Genomic DNA, 19,898 nt, shown 5'->3' on the forward strand with positions numbered 1-19,898 from the left:
AATGCGATCGCTTGGAAGCTTGTAGATATTAAAGGAATAAGTCCTTCCATGTGCACGCACAAAATTTTAATGAATGATGACTACAAAACGGTGATTCAACCACAACGAAGAGTGAACCCCAATGTTCAAGAAGTGGTTAAAAATGAAGTCATCAAACTACTCGACGCCGGACTAATCTACCCTATCTCCGATAGCCCGTGGGTAAGTCCCGTCCAAGTAGTCCCAAAGAAAGGAGGTATGACGGTAATAACTAACGAGAAAAATGAATTAATACCCACGAGAACCGTCACAGGATGGAGAGTCTGTATAGATCAGTGTTGTAAAAGTCGCTAGGCGGTCCCTAGTCGGCCGACTGGGGAGTTGGGAGTAATCGGAGTACTCGGAGAGTACTCGGGGAGTACGCGGACATGGTAAATATAAAGAAAATTAATTGTTATATATTATTTAAGTGTTAAAATAAGCTTAATTCATGTCAACTGGGTATAATTTAAAATGAAACATGTTTAAAGTTCAAATATTCTGAATACAAGTCCGACTAGTCTGAGTACAAGGCCGAGTAGTCCGAGTACAAGGCCGAGTAGTCCGGGTACAAGGCCGAGTAGGCCGATTTTGACCGATTAAAAGTCAACAAACCACGTTGACCGCCTAGACCGTCTAGGCCGACTAGGCTCCGACTAGGCCGACTAGGCTCCGACTAAGCCGACTAGGCGCCGACTAGGACCGAGTACTCCCGAGGCCGACTAGTTGAGACCGCCTAGGAGGAAGTCGCCAAGGTGGAGGTCCGAGGACCGAGTACTCGCCGAGTACTCGGCCGAGGAATCCGACTTTTGCAACACTGGTATAGATTATAGGAGATTAAATGAAGCAACAAGGAAAGACCACTTTCCTTTACCATTCATTGATCAAATGTTAGAAAGATTATCCGGTCATAAATTTTATTGTTTCTTAGATGGTTTTTCAGGTTACTTCCAAATACCGATAGCACCAGAAGACCAAGAGAAAACAACTTTCACATGCCCCTACGGAACTTTTGCATATCGACGCATGCCATTCGGTCTATGTAATGCACCTGCAACATTCCAACGTTGTATGGTCGCCATTTTCCATGATATGATTGAAAAAACCATGGAAGTCTTCATGGATGACTTTTCCATCTTTGGAGACTCATATGATCAATGCCTCGATAATCTTGAACGAATGCTATCCCGATGTGAGGAAACTAACCTCGCCCTTAACTGGGAAAAATGCCATTTCATGGTAACAGAGGGAATAGTACTCGGGCATAAAATCTCAAGCGAAGGAATGGAAGTTGATCGAGCAAAAATAGAGACTATTTCTCGATTACCTCCTCCATCCTCCGTGAGAGCAATCAGAAGTTTCCTAGGGCATGCCGGATTCTATAGAAGGTTTATCAAGGACTTTTCGAAAATTTCAAGACCTCTAACAAAATTGCTTGAAAAAGATGCACCCTTCATCTTTGACAAGGAATGCAATCAAGCATTTCTAACCCTCAAGGAAATGCTAGTCAATGCACCTATCATGATAGCACCGGATTGGAAATTTCCTTTCGAAATCATGTGCGATGCAAGCGACTTTGCTGTTGGAGCAGTCTTGGGACAAAGAAAAGAAAAACATTTCCACCCAATTTATTATGCTAGTAAAACTCTAAATGATGCACAAGAAAATTATACAACTACAGAAAAAGAGTTACTAGCGGTGGTATTTGCTTTTGATAAATTTCGTTCTTATCTTGTTCTTTCTAAAACAATAGTTTATACAGACCATGCAGCCATCAGGTACCTCTTCAAGAAGCAAGACGCAAAACCCCGTTTGATAAGGTGGATTCTACTCCTCCAAGAATTCGACATTGAAATCAAGGACAAAAGAGGAGCAGAAAACACTGCTGCGGATCATCTCTCACGCTTAGAAGACCCAGCTTTGGAGACAACCAGGGACGAGCAAATCAACGAAAAATTTCCCACGGAGTCCCTGGAAATGATGGAAAGCAGACAAGAACCATGGTATGCCGACTACGCTAATTTCTTAGCCAGTGGTATAGTCACCAAAGGATGGCCACATCATCAAAGAAAAAAGTTCTTTGCTGATGTAAAGCATTACTTTTGGGAAGACCCCTATCTTTTCAAAATGTGTGCCGCCCAACTCATCCGAAGGTGTGTCCATGGTAATGAAGCACGAAGAATACTCCGTCATTGTCATGAAGGTCCATACGGAGGACATCATGGTGCCGCAAGTACCGCAAGAAAGGTATTTGATTCGGGATTTTACTGGCCGACCATTTACAAGGATGCACAAAACCTTGTAAAGACATGTGATGCCTGCCAAAGAACAGGTAATATTTCTTCCAAAAATGAAATGCCTCAAAATGGCATTCTCGTTTGCGAAATCTTTGATGTGTGGGGACTCGATTTCATGGGACCCTTCCCACCTTCAAAGGGAAACAAATATATACTTGTGGCAGTCGATTACTTGTCTAAATGGGCAGAGGCCGAGGCTCTTCCAACAAATGATGGAAGAGTAGTGATAAAATTCCTGAAAAAGTTGTTCTCTCGTTTCGGGACACCAAAAGCATTAATAAGTGATAGAGGTACCCATTTTTGCAATCATCAACTCGAAAAAATATTAACAAGGTATGGGGTCTATCACCGGGTCTCAACAGCATATCATCCTCAAACAAATGGGCAAGCCGAAGTGACTAATCGAGGTTTAAAACGAATACTTGAGAAAACCCTAGGAATAAATAAAAAAGAATGGGCCGACAAACTAGACGACACTTTATGGGCTTTTCGAACCGCTTATAAAACCACTATAGGCACAACCCCATATAAACTCGTCTATGGAAAAAGTTGTCACTTGCCAGTAGAAATCGCTCACAAAGCCTACTGGGCAATAAAAACGTAAACTTAGACTTAGAAGTTGCCGGTAAAAATCGATTTTGTCAAATAAACGAATTAGAAGAACTTAGAAATTATGCATATTCTAACTCCGAAATTTATAAAGAAAAGATGAAAAATTTGCATGATAAATATATTAAATCTAATGAATTTCGGGTTGGAGACCAAGTTCTATTGTTTAATTCGCGACTTCGATTGTTTCCTGGTAAGTTAAAGTCTAGGTGGTCGGGACCTTTTTCAGTCACCCATGTTTTTCCACACGGTGCAGTAGAAATTAAAACTCGAAATGGGACACCATTCAAGGTCAATGGCCAACGGCTGAAACTCTACAGAGGATCCATTGAGGATGAGGAAGAGGAAATCGCACTTCAAACGGTCAACGAATAAACTCATATCCGACATGTTACAGGTAAGTATACGTTCAAAACCGGAAAAATCATCTAACCATTTTTCGGAAATAAGGGGCATGCACACGAACACGTAAAAAAAAAAAAAAAAAAAAATTTCAAAAACTTCACCCGGCACGGGGCCGTGTCCGCTGGGCACGGGGCCGTGTCGAGGCGACTGTCGGGATAAAACCCTCTTTTTCTATCAGTTACACCATTCCACACGCCCCGTTTCGCCGAAAACTCTCTGGTTAGAGGCGATTTTCTGCAGATTTCGAACGTCACCACCGAACCTAACGACATCAAGGTATGATTCTATCCTTCTTAGTAGTTAGATTAGTTACTTGCATGGAGTTAAAACATCAAAAATTGGGGGAAATCTAGGGTTCTTCATGTTCATCCGGATCGAACTCAAAATTTTTGATGAAAATTGTTAGTAGTAGTTTAGAGTAGAGTAGTAGGAAGTAAATAGACATGTATTGTTGATAGATTTGTCCGATTTCCAACTAAAAACACAAACCCTTGTTCTTGAACCGAAAAACACAAAATTGAAAGGGTAAATGGTTTGATTTTGGAAAAATGACACTTAGGGTTTCATTTTCGGGGGAAACCGCTGCTACTAGGCTAAAAATTTTCAGGTTTTCGAAACCGGGACGAAAAAATGAAAATTAGGTGTTACAGACGCCTGGACACGGGGCCGTGTCCGCTGAACACGGGGCCGTGTCCAGCCCACTGTTTGCAGTTTTCAACCTGAATTTCCATGTTTCGCACTAACTTTTGCTGTATTCTTTTCAGATGTCTAAATTCACACGGTTTAACGCCAGCGAACTTGACGCCAGGGCTCGCTACGAGGTCCTACAAACAAGGCCCGAAGAGTATCCAAGGCGGGCATGTACTGATTTGCTGACAATGGTAAACCAACTGGACCGCTTCAACAACATAGTGACGGGTCCACTGCACGTCGCATTGACTGCCCGACTTCGGTCAGTCCATCAATGCACAATGGAGTTCTATAGTACGTTCGTCTTCAACTCGAGATGCGAACCGTTTGATCACGAGGCGGTCGAATTTCGATGTGGAGGAACGACCTATAGAACCTCCATGGCGCAGTTCGGATCAATCATTGGGCTGTACAAAGATGAAGAAGCGGGGAATGAAGAGAATACCGGGGGATTGCGAGACTTGGACGCAACTGAACGCCAAGCCGCATGGGCTCAAATCGGTGAAGGGATCTACAACCCAAGCAGCACCAAAAGTACCAAACTGAGGGACCCGCTATACCGATATATCCACAGGCTCCTATCGTACTCACTGAACCAATGCCACAACAGTAGTGGCGTTGTTGGGTTGAAAGATTTGGTTGTCCTTCACTGCATCCACAACCAGAAGCCTCTAGATGTTCCGTACCTCCTACTGCGAAACATGCACCTAAACCGCCTTGCCTCTGCTCCTACACCAATCTTCTTCGGAGGATGGGTGTACCGTCTCTTCAAGCACTTCACGAATATCCCAAGGTCCTTCGAAAGGAGTCCATGGTCGGGACGGGTCGATTATAACATTTGCCGATCCATGAACTTGCTTTATGAAGCGGAGGACGGGACGGTGCGCTTTCAGAGAACGCAAGGCTATGCATGGAACCCGCAGGAGGCTCTAGTTCTTCATGCACCACCTCCACATTATCAATACCCTCCCCAAGGCGATCCGGGTCAATCCTCCTCTCAAGGAGGCGGTTTTCCTAATTTCCAAAGTTTACATGATCTTTTGCAGGAAAACCTCATGTGCACCAGGAACACCTACAACCTCGCCAACAACACACACCTCCGGGTTGGAGCTATCGAACGCAGCGTCAACGATATACAAGATGATATCGGTAGCATCCGGGAGTACATGGCGGGGCAGGGAGGCGGAGGTGGAGATAGTGATGAAGATATGGAGTAGGAAAGTGGGAGGAACAAGGGGCTAGCTGGTGATGAGCCCACAGGTTTGATTACCCTTCTTATCCATCGAACAATTCATGGCCTGCGTGCCATTTGTCAAACAATTTACTTTCCTTAACTCTTTTCTTTTTATCTTTATTTTGTTTTTACTTTATGTTTGGATAATATTTGGCAATGATAAGATTAGGATGGTTTGTGCTTGGTTGGATGGTATTGAATGATTGAACAGGTGCAATGCAAGGGTTAGAGTGCTAAACATTGGCACTTGCAGCCCTAGGATGAAGAAACCGGGGGAAAAACCTATTTTTGTGGCTAACAGACTGTCCACACGGGGACGTGTCCAGCCGACACGCCCCCGTGCCCATCTCCCAGTTCTGCTGTTTGGCTACTGACCTGCAGATTTTTGCCGGACACGTGGCCGTGTTCACCCAACACGCCCCCGTGTCCACCCTCTGTAAGTTTTTCGTTACTGGCAGTTCACCACGGGGCCGTGTCCAATGGACACGGGGCCGTGTCCAGAGCGCCAGTAACACAAATCTTTGTTTTTAAACACACTTTTACATATTCTAATCAACCAAAAACTTCATTTTTGGACACATTGAGGACAATGTGTAATTTAAGTGTGGGGGGGGGATGCTAAAACCTTGAAATTTTGCAAAATCCTAAAACAAGCCTTACACAAAACTCTATTGGAACCGCTAAACACCCCAAATTTTTTTTCAAAAAACTTTTTCATTTTTTTTTATTTACTTGTCTTAGTTTAAGTTGGGAATAACAAGTTATAAAAGGGTTATATATATATTTTTTTACAACCGATAGCGTCGTGATAAAAAGAACTAACATAAGAAAATTATGAAACGGTATAACAAGTCTAGCTAAAATTCGATTATATATGCTTGGTCACATTAAAAACCCATTCCCACAAAAGTGAGTTTTGAGCCTTTATTGAGCATAAAAATATACATATTTAGATTAAATGCTCATTTTTCGTTTCTTGTGTGAATAGCCGCTCGGTCTTTACAAATCTAGAACTTGCCACGACGATACATTCCCGGTCCTTACCAACTTAAACCCAAGTAAGTAAATGATGGAGGCATTAGGACTAACTATTTTTCTTTCAAAACCATTATTTTTCATTTTTTTACCTACCCAAAATCCCCCTAGAAAAACCCCTTTGAGCCTAAACCTTTCATTTCATTACCCCCAAAACAATTTTTTTTTACCCACCAAAAACCTTTTTCATTTTTTTTCACCCTTATTTTAGTAACAAGCTCGGTTTTTCATAAACATACCCTCTACGTGACGAAAAAAAAAAATAAAAAAATAAAAAATAAAAAATAAAAAAAATATGAGTAATGAAGTCAAAAGCAAACAAAAGCTACAAAAGCTTGTTTGGAGAAATACTTCAAAAATAAATGTCACTAAAAAAAAAAAAAGGGTATGAAAACCGACACTTGTTACGATTTTCGCCCTTTTTTACTAACCACTAACCAACCACCCACCTTTAAACCCAAGCCTTCACCCCAAAAGTCCTCTTGATATTTACAAAGGTAAAAAGTTAAAAAGGAGGAGGATTGATCGCTTGGCAAGCCTATGGAAAACGTAAGTCCGTGCCGCTCTCGAGCGATTCACTTAAATATACACCTTCGGCCGAGTGTTGAGTGATCTCCCGTGAGGTATGTGAACTTGTATATAAATGGAATTTTAATAAGTCATGTTATACCAAAATAAGTAGTTTATCTTATGAAAAGTTCAAAATAAATCATGACGAATAGGATTGTAAATAAAATAAAAATAAAACCTATAAAAACCTTGGATTCCCGACACTCTAGGACAAGCTAAAAAACTTCTCTTCTACCTATTCCATTTGGGAGTGTAAGCCACATTAAAAGAGTTTTGCTTGAGGACAAGCAAAAGTTCAAGTGTGGGGGTATTTGATGTGTGTAAAATGCAACATATAAAACACATCAATTAAGGCATAAAACTAACCCTTTTTAAGTACTAATGTTGGAAAAAGAGTGTTTTTGTCTTCCTTTTGTATTTTCAGGATGAAATGAGCTCAAAATCACAAAAGAAGCAAAAAGACCACTAATTCTACCATAAATACAAGAAAAGGAACAAAAGTGGACTGCCCGGACCCTCAACGGCACCTCCCAAAACAAAGAGAAGAAAACAGAGTCTGAACACGCCCCGTGTCCAGCGAACACGGGGGCGTGCCCAGGAAGCAGCAGAAAAGACAAACCAGTAGAAGCTTCCATTGCTCACCACGGGGCCGTGCCCAGCGGGCACGGGGGCGTGTTGAAAGTACAGCAGGCGCATTAATTGTAATTCGCAATTACAATTAATGAAGAGAGAGAGTGTCAGACGGGCACGGGGCCGTGTCCAATGGACACGGGGCCGTGTCCAGCGTTCTGTCCATCCTATAAATAGAGGAGCTTGGTTTCATTCTCCCTCATCCCTTGGCACACCACCTCTCTCACACCTCATCCACCACCCACCACCACCATAACACCATCATCCACCACCATCATCCATTGTCCATCGTAGAGTGTGTGAGTCGTCTCGGGATCCAAGATTGATCGTAAGAGTTCTTGACAATCAAGGCCATGTTTGCCTAAGTCTCTTACATCACTTGGTGAAGACAAGTGTTTAGTATAATACTTTTTATTTTTAATCTTTTGCACTTTTTATTTGGTTTTGTATTAATGACTTTAATAACTAGTTACTTATGTTGAAGGTGATCTTTCCTTATCGTTTGTCCGTGGTGTCTTGGCATTATTTTACTGTCTATATAAAATAAAAGATTTTCACCATTCATATCTCCACGGTCTATATGGAGATATGTTGGCTACCTGGTCGGGGGTTAAGGGAACGGTTTGGTAAAGGTCTTGCCCTTGTTCAGCGTTTAGAGGTCCTGCTTGGGACCTGGGTCAAATTTAGTAGGATCTCCTTCAATGCCCATAGGTATTGGATGGCGGGGATCCAAACTCTTTGACCCCCTCATAAGCTAACTACTATTAATACTATAACCCGGCTATTTAGGACTGTATCCCTGCTGACTCAGACTACTTAGCCGAGGGTAACGTCACCGCCAAAAGCGGGGCCTACCATAATTTGCATTAATAACTTAATTCATTATCTTTCAATAATCCGACCCTTTAGGATTGTATCCTTGCTGACTCAAACTACTGGGTTGAGGGTAACGTCGCCTTCAAAAGAGGGGCCTACTACAATAACTAAGATAATCTCTTAAACAAGTGCAAAAGTGCGAAAATAATCAAAGGTTATACTAATACACGTGTCGGATCCAAGTGATTCATCTTGTCTATCTGTTTTTATTTTATTTTATTTTTCAGCATTTAGTTAGTTTTTATTTTTCTTAGTTTAAAACATTTTTCTAACTTTTTGATTTGGTTAGACGTTGAGGATAAACCGGTATTAAAAGCTCTTGTGTCCTTGGACGACCTCGGTATCTTACCAACACTATACTACGTCCACGATGGGTGCACTTGCCCATATGTGTGTTTAGTGTTAGTGAATATCGTGTTTTATAAATTTAAAACTTGGTTAAAAGTGTAAAAAGGGCTTAAGTATTTATTAAAAACATATACACACTGACACGCATCAATGTCATTCGTTGTTTTCATATCTCGAGCGATCTTCACAATCGTATTCGTGAAGCGCAATACTCGTCTATCAATGAAGGTTCCATGGCTGTAGAAATACGTGGGGCTTCTGAAAGTCAACTCGTTTCGAAACCTGATGGTCTTCTCTATTGTTGTGATCGCGTCTGGATCCCAGATCGCGACAATCTTCGTGACCTTATCATGAACGAAGCACACAAATCTAGGTACTCAATTCATCCTGGCGCCGACAAGATGTACCATAATCTACGTACATCCTATTGGTGGCCTGGTATGAAGAGAGACATTGTTGTGTACGTTTCCAAGTGTCTTACCTGTTCGAAAGTCAAAGCCGAGCATCAACGACCTTCTGGCCTACTCGAACAACCTGAGATCCCTGTTTGGAAATGGGATAGCATTGCGATGGACTTCATAACTAAACTTCCTCGTACACCTGCTGGTTACGATAGTATTTGGGTGGTCATTGATCGTTTGACCAAGTCCGCACAATTCATTCCCATTCGTGAGGATTTCAAGGTTGAACGACTTGCTCGTATCTATACCAATGAAGTCATACGCCATCATGGTGTTCCTCTCGACATCATTTCTGATCGTGATGGTCGATTCACTTCGCGTCTCTGGCAAACTTTTCAGTCCGCTATGGGTACTCATTTAAATCTCAGTACGGCCTTCCATCCTCAAACGGATGGACAGACTGAACGTACTATCCAAACCCTAGAGGACATGCTCCGTTCTTGTGTCATCGACTTTGGTGGTATTTGGGATGTGCATTTACCTTTGATCGAGTTCTCGTACAACAATAGCTACCACTCTAGTATTCAAATGGCTCCTTTCGAGGCATTGTATGGTCGCAAATGCCGATCTCCTTTAAGCTGGCACGAGATTGGTGATAAGCATTTTTCTGGCCCTGAGATCATACAAGAGGCAACGGATAAGATTCTCCAAATCCGTGACAATCTGCTCAAGGCTCGAAATCGTCAAAAGAGCTATGCTGACAAGGGACGAAAACCAATGGAGTTCAACGTTGGGGACCATGTCCTACTCAAAGTATCTCCTTGGAAAGGAGTGGTCCGTTTTGGTAAAAAGGGAAAACTTGCCCCTCGTTATGTCGGTCCTTTCAAGATACTCGAAAGGATTGGTAAGGTGGCTTATCGACTCGACTTACCCCAAGAGCTCAGCAACGTTCATCCAACGTTCCACGTCTCGAACCTAAAGAGATGTCTCGCTAATGAAGGACTCCAAGTTCCTCTCGAAGATCTTCAAATCAACGATACTATGCATTTTGTGGAAAAACCAGTGGAAATCGTTGAGCAAGAAGTCAAGCTATTAAGGCGCAGCAAGATTCCTATCGTCAAAGTTAGATGGGAAGGAAAACGTGGCGCTGAATTTACATGGGAACTCAAAAAGGATATGAAGTCAAAGTATCCTCATCTCTTCCCTACGTCTTCCTAAATTTCGGGACGAAATTTCCTAAAGGAGGGGAGACTGTAACGCCCGGCTATTTTGTACTTTCCATTTATAGAAAGTTTGATTCGTAATTCTATTTTTGGAAACTTTGTATTCTTGTAATCGTTTCTTTCCTTGTAATCTTTATCAAATCGAGACTTGGATCATTAATGAAGCTTATATTTTGTTACATCTATGTTAAACGCATTCTATGTATACTCGTATGTTCAATTTGGTGAATCAGTCTATGTTTAATCGTGATTCTTGGAAACTATGTGCGAAACTTGTAATTAAACTGAACTTACGCATTGAACGTGTTTTGAACGAGAACGATACTTGGTTATGACATTTATACGCTTAAACTTACTTCGGTTATGATCATCATGCTTAACTACACCTTAAACTATGCTTTTACATCAAAACAAGTCCCTAAACTATCAAATATGCACCTAAAGGGATCAATTACAAACTTCAGGGGCTAAAGTGTAACAAAAACAAAAGTCGGACAACCACACCCGCCGCGCGACGCGAGGGTGCTAGGCGTCATGCGACGCCCTTGTTTCGGCAGAATGTGTTTTCTTGAGCTGATTGTGCACGAAATCCCATTAACCTAAACCACCCAATCACCTTTAATCCACCTCTAATCACCTCCAATCACCTTCTAACTCCTCCATTATAAATACCCACCTTCTCCAACCCATTTGACACTTTCACAACTCTCTAATCTTCACTAAACTACTCTCTAATCAGCTGAGAATCTGAGTTTTGGACAGATTCGTGAAGACTTACAAAAGTGAGTGTAACTTGCTCATTTCTCAACCAAATCACTTGGTTCTTCTTCCTATTGCCTTGTTATTTCCTTGGGTTTGAATCCTTGGTTTTTCCTTGGAAGAATCAGGCTTGGATTTGCCCTAAAATGGACTAAAACTTTCTGTTTTGTTTCAAACCTATGCAAACTTCATCTAACTTGTGTGAAACACATCTCAAACCAATGTCCTAATGCTTACAACCCCTCTCATGGTTGGTTAAGCTTAAAAACATGGTTGAGACATCTAAATCAGAGGTTAAAACCTCATAAACTTTCTGTTTTAATTAGGGTTTTACCCACAAGTAGTGTTCAAGTGTGAAGCTTGATGTATGTGTGATGGTTGGATTAGCTTGGGCTATCCTTCATAAGAATCCACTCATTACTTGATGTTTTACTATAGATTAGTTGTTGTTCATACCTTGATACTTGTATGTTCATGACCCTCCTTGTCGTTTATAACAACAAGCGTAGTGGTGAACAATAGAGGTGCCTAAATGGAAGCTTGTTCTTCCTACCTCATGTATGTATTCTATGACACAAAGAGGTACCTAAATGGAGACATTAATCTCCTACCTCATGCTTGAATCTTAAGACTTGTAAAACTATATAATATCTAAGTTATTCTATACGTATACATCTAAGTAACTAAGACTTGATGATGACTTAATAGTTATTTGTTAAGTGGACGTTACATCATCTATGACCATGCCCTTGTCACGACTCTAATGGATCTTAGAATCCATGAAATCATACCAACTCTTTTGAGTTTCAATAGTGTCAAGAACAAGAGTTATGTGTACAAGATGATTATTTTCACCTATGTTACTTTCTTTATATTTTAAACTCCGAATCTATAATCTTCCGTATACGCCAAACTCACACACCTACGTTTCCTTGTGTAGAAGGACAAGGTGCTCCAAACTAACTCATCTACAAACTTGCTCTCGGAACTTCAAGTCACCACTTGTAAACCGTGAGTATACTCGAACCCATTTCTACTTTTAACACTTTGGGTGCAACATGTATTCTATATTAAACGCACACGACACTTGAAACTTATTTGAAACTTACTCTATCCATTTAAACATGAAACATGAAACTTGTGAATCTTGAGACTTTTTGTGCAATGTGAACGTTTAATTCTTGTGTGTAGTTCCGCCTTAACAATAGTAGCGCTATAGGAGTAATGCACCTCCCCGTTATTCTTTGGGGTATTGTTAGGAGGAGACATATCAACCTCCCGTTAAACTTTGGGTTAGGTACTTTAAACGCATTGGGAAACTTGGGCTATCACATGGACTACGTAAACTAGCACGTTTAAACTATTTTATTATGTTCATGTTGGATATGAGTTTTTATTCTATTATGCTATGTAAACAAACTTGTATACTCGCTCTTTGCTTTTGCATTGAAACTCTATTTTAATACATGTTGCAGGTTGATTTTTGAAGTATGGATGATTCATGAAACAAGTTTAGGGTGGACTAGATACACACCTAGATTAATCTATCACTTTGTTGGTTATGTTATGTTATGAAACAAAGTTGTTATTTCCTTTTGAATTATGTATGACATTTAGTTTTGAAATGAAATTTAAATTTAAATTAATTATTGTCACATAGTGTTATGACGTTTTGAGCAATCTACACACTTCGTCTCATCCCGATGTTTCCGCCATCGGTTGGGGTGTGACAATCATCGTCTTTCTGCAAGCTGGTGGTGACGATATCGATCCTCCAACACACACATATACATGTATACATATATATACAAAGGGGCTCATCCTCACACCTTAGGCCCATCTCCACACCCGCTGACGTGAACGCCTACGTGGCACATCATCCTCGAGGGACTACCCTCCTCCACACCCACTAGTCTAACGGAGGAGCGACTAAATCTACAACCTTGCTTTGCAAGGGTTTTATACATAGTATACATTGTAAATACAAACTTTTTTGATAAAACATTCCACATAATTTATCTTTTTGAAAACAAATAAATAATGTCTATTTGGAATGCAAAGAAAAAATATTTATTTCATTATGACATTAACATACATCGCCATCTAACAAACATAAAAATTAGTTTTTAATTTTATTGTCATGAAACTAATCTAACAATCTTTTAATACTTGGATAATAAATAAATCATTCAACTATATACACAAGTATAAATCTTTTAATACTTGGAAAACAATGTATTATTTTGAAGAACTTATATTTTTCTTCATTTGTGTTCTAAACATGAAAAAAAAATTACAACTAAACAAACCAAAAATAGCAATACCCAAACACCCATAATCCAAACCCATGGACCCTCCCTAAAAACAATCACCAACTACAAATATATCATATCTCATATATATACCATCTCCTATATATTTCCTCAACGACCTCTTTTCATCATTTGAGCAGGTGAAGAAGAAGAGGAACCCTTTCCCAATCTCTGCATCTGTCTCTAAATTCCCCTTCCTGTTGGGGAATACAAGAGAATTCAACACCATATCTCTCTCTTGTTAGAGGCAGAAAAGAATACTAACAAACCAATGCCAACATTGGAGGATCAGGAACCATTATTATTATCATCACCTTCATGCATAATTCTTCGTTCCTCCAATCCAATCATGATCCCCGCCTTTCGCCGCCGCTTCCCCTCCACCACCACCGTCTTCATCTGGGCTCTCCTTTTGCTCGCCTTTACCGCCTCGTATATCATCCTCGTCGACCCTGGTTCATCCGTGGAGAAAAACGTCCGTTTGTCGGCTCACGTAACTCGCGCTAATGGATTATCCGTACTTGTAACCGGAGCCGCGGGTTTCATCGGGTCGCATGTTGCCATTGCTTTGAAAAATAGAGGTGATGGAGTTGTAGGGGTTGATAATTTTGATAATTACTACGGACGTTCGTTGAAAGAAACGCGTAGGGATTTGTTAGAACTTAACGGCGTTTATATTGTTGAGGGGGATATTAACGATTCCCGTCTTTTATCCATGTTGTTTGATACGGTGGAGTTTACGCACGTGATGCATTTAGCGGCGCAAGTGGGCGTACAATACGCGGTCGAGAATCCGTACGCCTACGTCCGTAGTAACGTCGCGAGCCTCGTCACGCTTCTAGAACAATGCAAGTCGGCCCACCCGCAACCGGCCGTCGTTTGGGCCAGCTCGGGCTCGGTTTACGGGGTTCATAACAAAGTACCCTATTCCGAAACCGACCGGGTCGACCCGCCCGATACTATTTACGCATCGACAAAAAGAACGGGGGAGGAAATCACGCACACGTATAATCGTCTTCATGGGTTATCGATAACCGGGTTGAGGTTTTTCACGGTTTACGGCCCGTGGGGACGGCCCGACATGGCTTATTTTTCGTTCGTCAGGAATATTTTACAGGGGGAACCGATAACAATATATCGGGCTAAGAACCGGGTTGATCCGGCCCGGGAGTTTATCTACATTGATGACATTGTGAAAGGGTGTGTTGCGTCATTGGATACTTCGGGTAAAAGTACCGGGTCAGGCGGGTTGAAGAACGGAAGTGCACCGTATCGGATATTTAACTTGGGTAACGGGTCGCCTGTGACAGTACCCGCTTTGGTGGCGATACTAGAAGAGAATTTGAAGATGAGGGTGGAAAAAGACGTGGTGGATATGTGCGGAGATGGCGATGATTCATTTGCGTATGTGAATATTAGTTTAGCCGAGAGGGAACTCGGGTATAAACCGACGACTGATTTGCAAACCGGGTTGAGGGAGTTTGTTAAATGGTACTTGTGGTATTACGGCAAGCCGTTAGTCGAAGATAGTAACGTTTGATTCGACACGAAAACTATAGTAGAGGGTCTTTTGTGACATGTGAGTTACAATCATTTGGTGTTTTAATTTCAATTTGTTTGTATTGTATTAGAAACGAGGTGAAATGATATGTGTAACTGTTCAACATATAGATCATTAGTTTGAATTATATCATTACAATTATTGGTTGGTAAATGATATGAGTTTTATGACTTTATCTAGCAAAATTTGACAAGAACAATGATGATCTTTAATTAGAAAAAAAAAATCATCATCATCAAAAGAGTAGAAAAATTAACGGTAACTAGCGGCCCCAGAATCTTAAATAACGAAAAACGGTTAAGATATATATGTTCTAAGATGCGTATCATTTTGGTTTGTTACAGTATTAGCATCGCTATAACAACAGTAAGAGAAAACCCCAAAAAAAAAAAATCGTGATATGCGCAAAAGAATATCATTACATGTTTTTTTATCTACCGAAGACCATAAAGACGAGTACCTATGGAAATGTCGATACCGGTTTGGTTCGATATGGGGTATGTTTGGCATGCAGCTTTTAGGAGCTTCTAGCTTTAAGCTTTTAATAAAAAAACTCCTACTCAATAAAAAAAACCTTGTTTGTTTGAAGGAACTTGAAGCTTTTAGGTTAGGAGCTTGAAGCTTTTGGTTGAACGCTCCTACTAGTAGCGTTTCGAAAGAGCTACAAACTTTTAGAGAAAAAATGACTAATTTAACCTCTAAAATAATGAACTTTTTAATGCACAAGCTTTTTAAATTTTTTGTTATGTCCATTTTGGTCATTTTATACATTTTATTAAAAGCTTCAGCTACTCTGCCAAACACCAAATATATCTAAAAAGTTACAGCTACTAGCTAACAACTACCAGCTTCCAGCCACCAGCCACCAGCCACCAGCTACTTTTACCAAATATACCCATGGTATGGTGCGATATGATTACGGTTATATAGTGGTATCAATACTTATATAGTTTACTATGAAAAAAAAAACTTCATTTTGAATACAACTCTGTTTAAAAAAAAAAAAGAATGTTATATCACGATGTTGACAAAGAAAAATAAACAAATCTACATATTTAGTTTTTTTAACTAACAAAAGTAAATGATTCAAATTAAACAATAAAGGAAGCAAATGACCATCAAATGAGATTAAATATGTCTATGTTTCACATATAAATAAATAAAAGACATCTGACACTATTTATAGTAGTAAAGTAATAATACTGCTATTAAGTTCAACAATTGTTTTTTAGTAATCGTAGTGTCGTAAATAAGCTTCAATTTTTGGCTATTTGTTATATTGTTCATAAGATCATACGTGAATTGTATATATAGAATAATACATAAGACAATACTCATACCTCTATTGGGGAGAGATGACTCCTTGAGAAATCGTAAGCTCTAACCATTGATGATTGTACGACCAAATCTCGACATGTTCTTGTACTATATATACAAGACTCGATAGCTTTCCAATTATTATCATCGTATACCATCATTTTAAGCCAAGCTGACGAACCAGGGATCATTCGTGTCTCTATTTTATATGCCCCTCTGAGTACCAATCCGATAGTGAGAATCACAATGAGTGGCACCATAACAACAACAAATCCCAACCTTAAGAATCGCGATTTTAAGAAAAGTGCACCATTGCTAAGGACAAATACGACAAGTAATCCAACCACGAGCCCGACTTGTAGCTTTGGTAACGGTAGTACTTGTTCACAATTACCTCGTCTCATGTATAGAAGCCACACGACACAAAAGATGATCGGGAAGAAAGAAGAAACGTGATTGTAGTTAATGAAAACACTATTTTGTTTTCTTGAGTTTGTTGGGGTTAACATTTGATCTTGATTCTTGTTGGTAACAAGAGGAGGATTTGCATTTTCAGCCGTCATAGTGTAACTACTAGCACTTCACAATGCTTAATAATGGTAGCACATATGTATATCGAGGATATGATAGCATGTGCTTTATGAAACAAATTGGGTTTTTATTAATAAATAAAAAATTGTTTTAGTTTAAAAGTAAAAGACTTAAATGCCCTCATGTGCAAGGTATGTGAGTCCATTTAACTGAATTTTTTAACGTGGTTGGTGCTAAAGGTTATAGTGTGTAATAAAACGTGAACATAAAGGTTGGTTTTTGCCGATTTCATAGTGAAAGGTATAAAGTGAAGTTTGAGGCAAACATAAAGGTTGTTTTATGTAATTTTGTCTTTTATATATGTAGTGAAAGGTATAAAGCTCGCGACTCATAGCTCGGCTCATAGCTCGCTCGAAAGAAGCTCGAGAAAAACTAGCTAAAAAAACTCAATTTGAGATGACGTGAACCAGGCTGGCTCATTTTGTAACCAAGCCCAGCTCGAGCTAAGCTCGGCTCGGCCCATGGCTCGGCTCGTTGGCTCGTTCTTAGGCTCGTTAAACTCCGACGTAAAGCTCAAGCCAAGTTTAACCATCTGAATTAATTTCGAGCTTGAGCTCGACCCCACCCTGGCTCGGCTCGGCTCGGCTCGACTTGTACAGCCCTAGTTTTCGTATAAATTTTTTTTTTGGGTATATACGTTTTCGACCCCTTGGTTCTATAGAAATTTTTGGGTATATACGTTTTCGACCCCTCGTCATTCGGGTCAAGCTTCGCCACTGTTGTTCACTTTGGCCTGTGAAACAGGTAAGTTGCTACATGCATACATACTAGCACTTGTGTTACAGATTGTGTAACAGATCAAAATATGTTCAGTCAAATCATACATCTTTAAAAAACAGGACAAGTTTTGAGTCAAAAGAGGCTCAGTTACTATAGTTGTTTTATGACCGGCGATGGCAAAAAACAAGAAACGAATGGAGGTCTATTTGGACTCATTTTAAATCGGAAAAAGCTTTTGCATTTTAATCCATAGAATAACTGAACACCAGATAAATCACACAAGCCGGAATCAACACGTAAAATCAAAACAGATACTTGCATTACAAGTTTCAGAAACTTAAAACAGTTAATAGTCTGCTACAACAAAAAGAAAGAATAGTAGCTGCTGCAACAAAATTACACAAAACTGATCAAAAGAGAGATGTTCCCTTGCCCTTCTTATCTCCACCAATTTCAAAATGCTTGCATCTCTGCAACAAAAACACACAATAAAACATCAGTCACCAACCAACAAAACACAAACATAAATATATAGCAATTCACGACAAACCTTGATTGGGTGCTGTGAGACATGCTTGCAGCCTTGGCATTGCAACCTTAGCACAATCTTCTTCGTGGTTTTTGCCTAAAATATACAATAACAAGATGTAACAAATGTTTTATTTAATTTAAATAATATTTTTTTCATAAAATTCAGTTTATACCTTCTTGTGAAAGACGGGCTTAGTTTGACCACCATAACCAGATTGTTTCCTGTCGTAACGACGTTTTCCCTGTGCAGCCAAGCTATCTTTGCCCTTCTTGTACTGTGTCACCTTATGCAAGGTATGCTTTCTGCATTCCTTGTTCTTGCAGTAAGTCTTCTTGGTCTTCGGAACGTTCACCTGTAACAAACATACAAAAATTGAATCACGTTACAAATTCAAACTAAAGAACAAAGACGTTAGACACATAGAAAGTGTTCAATGGTTAATTATCTGTGCAAATGATAATGGTTAGTGTCTTGTTATATCAAAGAAATAAACCATTAGAAAAAATAAATCCTATTCAAACTGATAATGGTTGTGTGACTTTCATCCAAAGGTTTGTTTTCCGCATCTAGATTGAAAAGCTTTGAAATCTTGCCATTTTCATTTGGCCCGTTAACTCCATCTATTTTTCTTTGTTAAGTAAAGGGTACATCTGTCTTTTTAGTTAACTTAAAGGGCAATTATGTCTTTTTCACTTTATAGAAAAGACCGAATATCCCTGAAAAAAAGACCAAATAGCCTTTAAGTTACCAAAAAGGACAAAAATACCCCTAACTTAACAGAGAAAAAATGGATGGAGTTAACGAGCCGGATGAAAATGATGCGAAAAAACAAACCTTTGGACAATGGTCGGAAAAACTGGCCAAACCTTAGGAACAAACATGGCATTTTACTCGAACTAATTTAACTCAAATTGTTTTAAGGCAGATTTAATACGCTACTTTGCTAATTCACAAACTTTTTTTTGTTAAAATAATCGTTTAAATACGCGTACATCAGGTTAAAAGAACAGTAAAATTTACATAAATAAATTCAATTAGAAGAATCTAACCAGCTCAAAACCTTAAAACAAATCAGAAAATAAGCATGAAAAAGATTAAACTACAATAATATAGAAACAGAGATTACAAATTCATCTAGCACGACAAATCATTCACCGGAACTCAAATAAACAAGAACGGAATCCGGTGCGTGTACATATACATTACAATCTAATCATAAATAATACAGATTATGGGTCAAAGCAGCTTGCTAGTTCGATTAATGAAAAAAAAAGATGAGAGAAGATAGGTTGAATATGTTACCATGGCTGCAGAGAGATGAGATGCAGAGCCGCACAGCGAGACTAGGGTTCTTCGTGTATGTTTTAAGGCTCCAAACCGTGGTTAGGGTTTGCAATGAGCCCGTTTGATATCCTAGTCTGGCCCATACTTGATGTTTCCAACCCATTTGTTTTGGTCTCAGGTTTTGGAGGCCCAAAACATAAATGAAACTGCTACTTTTGGCTCAACTCACACATAACTTATAAGTTATAACAATGGCGATTTTCAAGATATAGTTTAGAAAATTTGTTCGTGGAATAAGAGCCTAGTGTCATTTTCGGCACGATAAGGAATAGGGACCATTAGATCCTGGATTCAATTTTTACAATGGGGTTTTTTTCTAAATTTATTGGGTTTCTTCCTGAATTAGTGTATAGATATTATTGCCTAATGGAGATGAATATGATCGGATGGATATGAATTGGTTCCACTTGTTTTTTCTTCTAATAA

The 19,898-nt window shown here is 39.6% G+C and overlaps 2 protein-coding genes across 2 annotated transcripts; one reads left to right on the forward strand and one right to left on the reverse strand.

Annotated features, from left to right (window-relative positions):
• Nucleotides 1–13,756: 13,756 nt before the first annotated feature.
• Nucleotides 13,757–15,073, forward strand: LOC118482729 (UDP-glucuronate 4-epimerase 1-like). The gene has a single exon (XM_035978365.1). It carries the CDS (start codon nucleotides 13,757–13,759, stop codon nucleotides 14,945–14,947), a length of 1,191 nt encoding a protein of 396 aa, XP_035834258.1. The 3' UTR covers nucleotides 14,948–15,073.
• A 2,795-nt stretch (nucleotides 15,074–17,868) lies between these two features.
• On the reverse strand, nucleotides 17,869–19,548 carry LOC118483184 (60S ribosomal protein L44). The gene is made up of 4 exons (XM_035978715.1): nucleotides 19,431–19,548; nucleotides 18,301–18,480; nucleotides 18,147–18,221; nucleotides 17,869–18,066 (listed from the first exon to the last, which is right to left on the reverse strand). The coding sequence occupies exons 1-4, from the start codon at nucleotides 19,431–19,433 to the stop codon at nucleotides 18,007–18,009; spliced, it is 318 nt and encodes a 105-aa protein (XP_035834608.1). The 5' UTR covers nucleotides 19,434–19,548; the 3' UTR covers nucleotides 17,869–18,006.
• Nucleotides 19,549–19,898: the final 350 nt, after the last annotated feature.

The sequence above is a fragment of the Helianthus annuus genome, chromosome 10 (assembly GCF_002127325.2).
Source record: "Helianthus annuus cultivar XRQ/B chromosome 10, HanXRQr2.0-SUNRISE, whole genome shotgun sequence".
In the NCBI taxonomy this organism is placed as follows: Eukaryota; Viridiplantae; Streptophyta; class Magnoliopsida; order Asterales; family Asteraceae; genus Helianthus; species Helianthus annuus.